Source organism: Nuphar pumila, chromosome 15, assembly GCF_984573655.1.
Source record: "Nuphar pumila chromosome 15, dmNupPumi1.hap1.1, whole genome shotgun sequence".
NCBI lineage: Eukaryota > Viridiplantae > Streptophyta > Magnoliopsida > Nymphaeales > Nymphaeaceae > Nuphar > Nuphar pumila.
This window is the reverse complement of record NC_143263.1, coordinates 9,704,934-9,706,911: the sequence shown is the minus strand read 5'-3', so window position 1 is coordinate 9,706,911 and position 1,978 is coordinate 9,704,934. Positions and strand designations below refer to the sequence as shown.

The 1,978-nt window shown below is 50.0% G+C and overlaps 1 protein-coding gene across 1 annotated transcript; it reads left to right on the top strand.

Moving 5' to 3' along the window:
* The first annotated feature begins 634 nt into the window (after nucleotides 1–634).
* On the top strand, nucleotides 635–1,552 carry LOC149814426 (ARM repeat superfamily protein). The gene has a single exon (XM_089990357.1). The coding sequence runs from the start codon at nucleotides 635–637 to the stop codon at nucleotides 1,550–1,552; it is 918 nt and encodes a 305-aa protein (XP_089846483.1).
* The last annotated feature ends 426 nt before the right edge of the window (nucleotides 1,553–1,978 follow it).

The following is a 1,978-nucleotide window of genomic DNA, read 5'->3' as shown; positions in this document are numbered from 1 at the left end:
TTCCATGAAATAAGGAAAAAACAACTATATCTGTCCACAAAATCACCCAAGCATAATTGGGTGTCAATCTGGGGCCGATCCTTCCCAGATATATATGAGGATTGAAAATATAAGAACTAAATTTTCATAATTTTTTTGTTCTTTTCTCTTGAATCTAACCATACAAATGTAATCTACAAGGTCGGTTTTATAAGAACCCCTTCTTGAATCATTCAATTTTAATGCATAAAAGGAGATTTTTTTAATACTTTAAAATTAATAATCTTAATAAATATTCCAACATTCAAAAATCGTATTTTTCATAAAAAATATATGATCTGGTTGATTGGTAGCAAATTCATCGTGCCAAGCACATCCAATTAGCAAAAAAAAAATGTTGTAAATGCCATATTTCTAACACTTATATTCTATTTCGGTTGTCACGTTCTAGTAACATAAATCATATATTTTATATATAATATGCATTATATATAATATAATATACATTATATTTTATATATAATATAATAGGCCCGTGTGGACCGGGGTTTTCTCAACGGGGCGGCCCGTTCCGGTCATCAGCCCCACCCCTAGGCGCTTCTTCTCTCCCTCTTACGGTGAGCACACCGCCACCGCCAACCTCCCATCTCAACCCATGGAAGCCAAGCTCAGGGCGGCGAGGTCTCTGGTAGCCAAGCTGACCCACGACGCCTCCGGGATCGCCCGGTCTGAGGCTGCGGCCGAGCTCAGGGTACTCTCGAAGGACGACGCCGATTACCGCCTCGCCATCGCCGACGCCGGCGCGATTCCGGCCCTCGTCGGTGCCCTCCGAAGCGGGGACCCGTCGCTGCAGGAGAACGCTATCACCACGCTCCTCAACCTGTCCACCCTCGGCCGCAACCGCGAGCCCATCATGTCCGCCCGCGGCCTCTCCGACGGGCTGCTCCACGTCCTCCGGCGCGGCGCCACCGCCACGGCTGTCACCAACGCCGCCGCCACCGTCTACAGCCTCCTCATCGACGAGCCCTTCCGTCCCATCCTCGGCGGCAAGCCGGAGATCGTCTCCGCCCTCGTCGACCTCCTCCGGCGGCCCGGCACCTGCCCCAGGACCACCAAGGACGCCCTCAGGGCCCTCTTCGCCATCGCCCTCTACCCTCTCAACCGCCCCAAATTGGTCGATTCCGGCGTCGTTCCCGCCCTCTTCTCGGTCGTGATCTCGAGCTCGGCCGCCGGAATCGTCGAACACGCCACCGCCGTGGCTGCGCAGGTCGCCGGGTGGCCCGAGAGCCTCCACGCGCTCAGGGAAGTCTCTGGTATCGGGGTTCTGGTCGACCTACTCGAGAGGGGGTCCGGCAGGGTGAGGGAGAACGCGGCGTCCGCTCTCCTCAACCTGGCCCGGTCCGGCGGCGACGAGGCCGTCCGGGAGATCCTGGCCGTTGACTCCGCGATGGCTGCCGTCACCGAACTCGTCGCCACCGGTAGCGAGAGGGCCAGGATCAAGGCGAGCGCGCTACTCACCATGTTGGTCGTCCGGGAGAGCTTTCATCCCCTTCCTGATGGGTCGGCATACTAAAAATTCTTTTGTGGGTATGCTTCATTTGGATGAATTACTGAGAATTCTTTTGTGGGTATGCTTAATTCGGAGGAATTACTGAGAATTCTTTTGTGGGTATGCTTGATTCTGATGAAGTATGCATCGATTTGTCTAATTCCCATATCTTGTAAATAATACGTGTACACTCACGCATGCTAATAGTTGAATATTGTTCTTGTATTATTGTTACTTGTAAATCCTTCTGTTTGTGATTTGATTCATGGTGTTTGTTATACATCTCAGGCTGTATCTATCTGCCTTCTTTTGATGGAATCCTTTGATGGGTAGTTCTCATTTTTTGAACATATTGGATTTTCCTTTGTTTCTTTTAATAGGCTACTCCATTCATAGAATGATGGCTCTCAAATGGGTCTTTTTCTATCTTTACTGGAGGTGAATTTTTGT

Coding starts and splice junctions, on each gene's coding strand:
- LOC149814426 (XM_089990357.1), top strand. CDS start 635: ATGGAAGCCAAGCTCAGGGCGGCGAGGTCTCTGGTAGCCAAGCTGACC.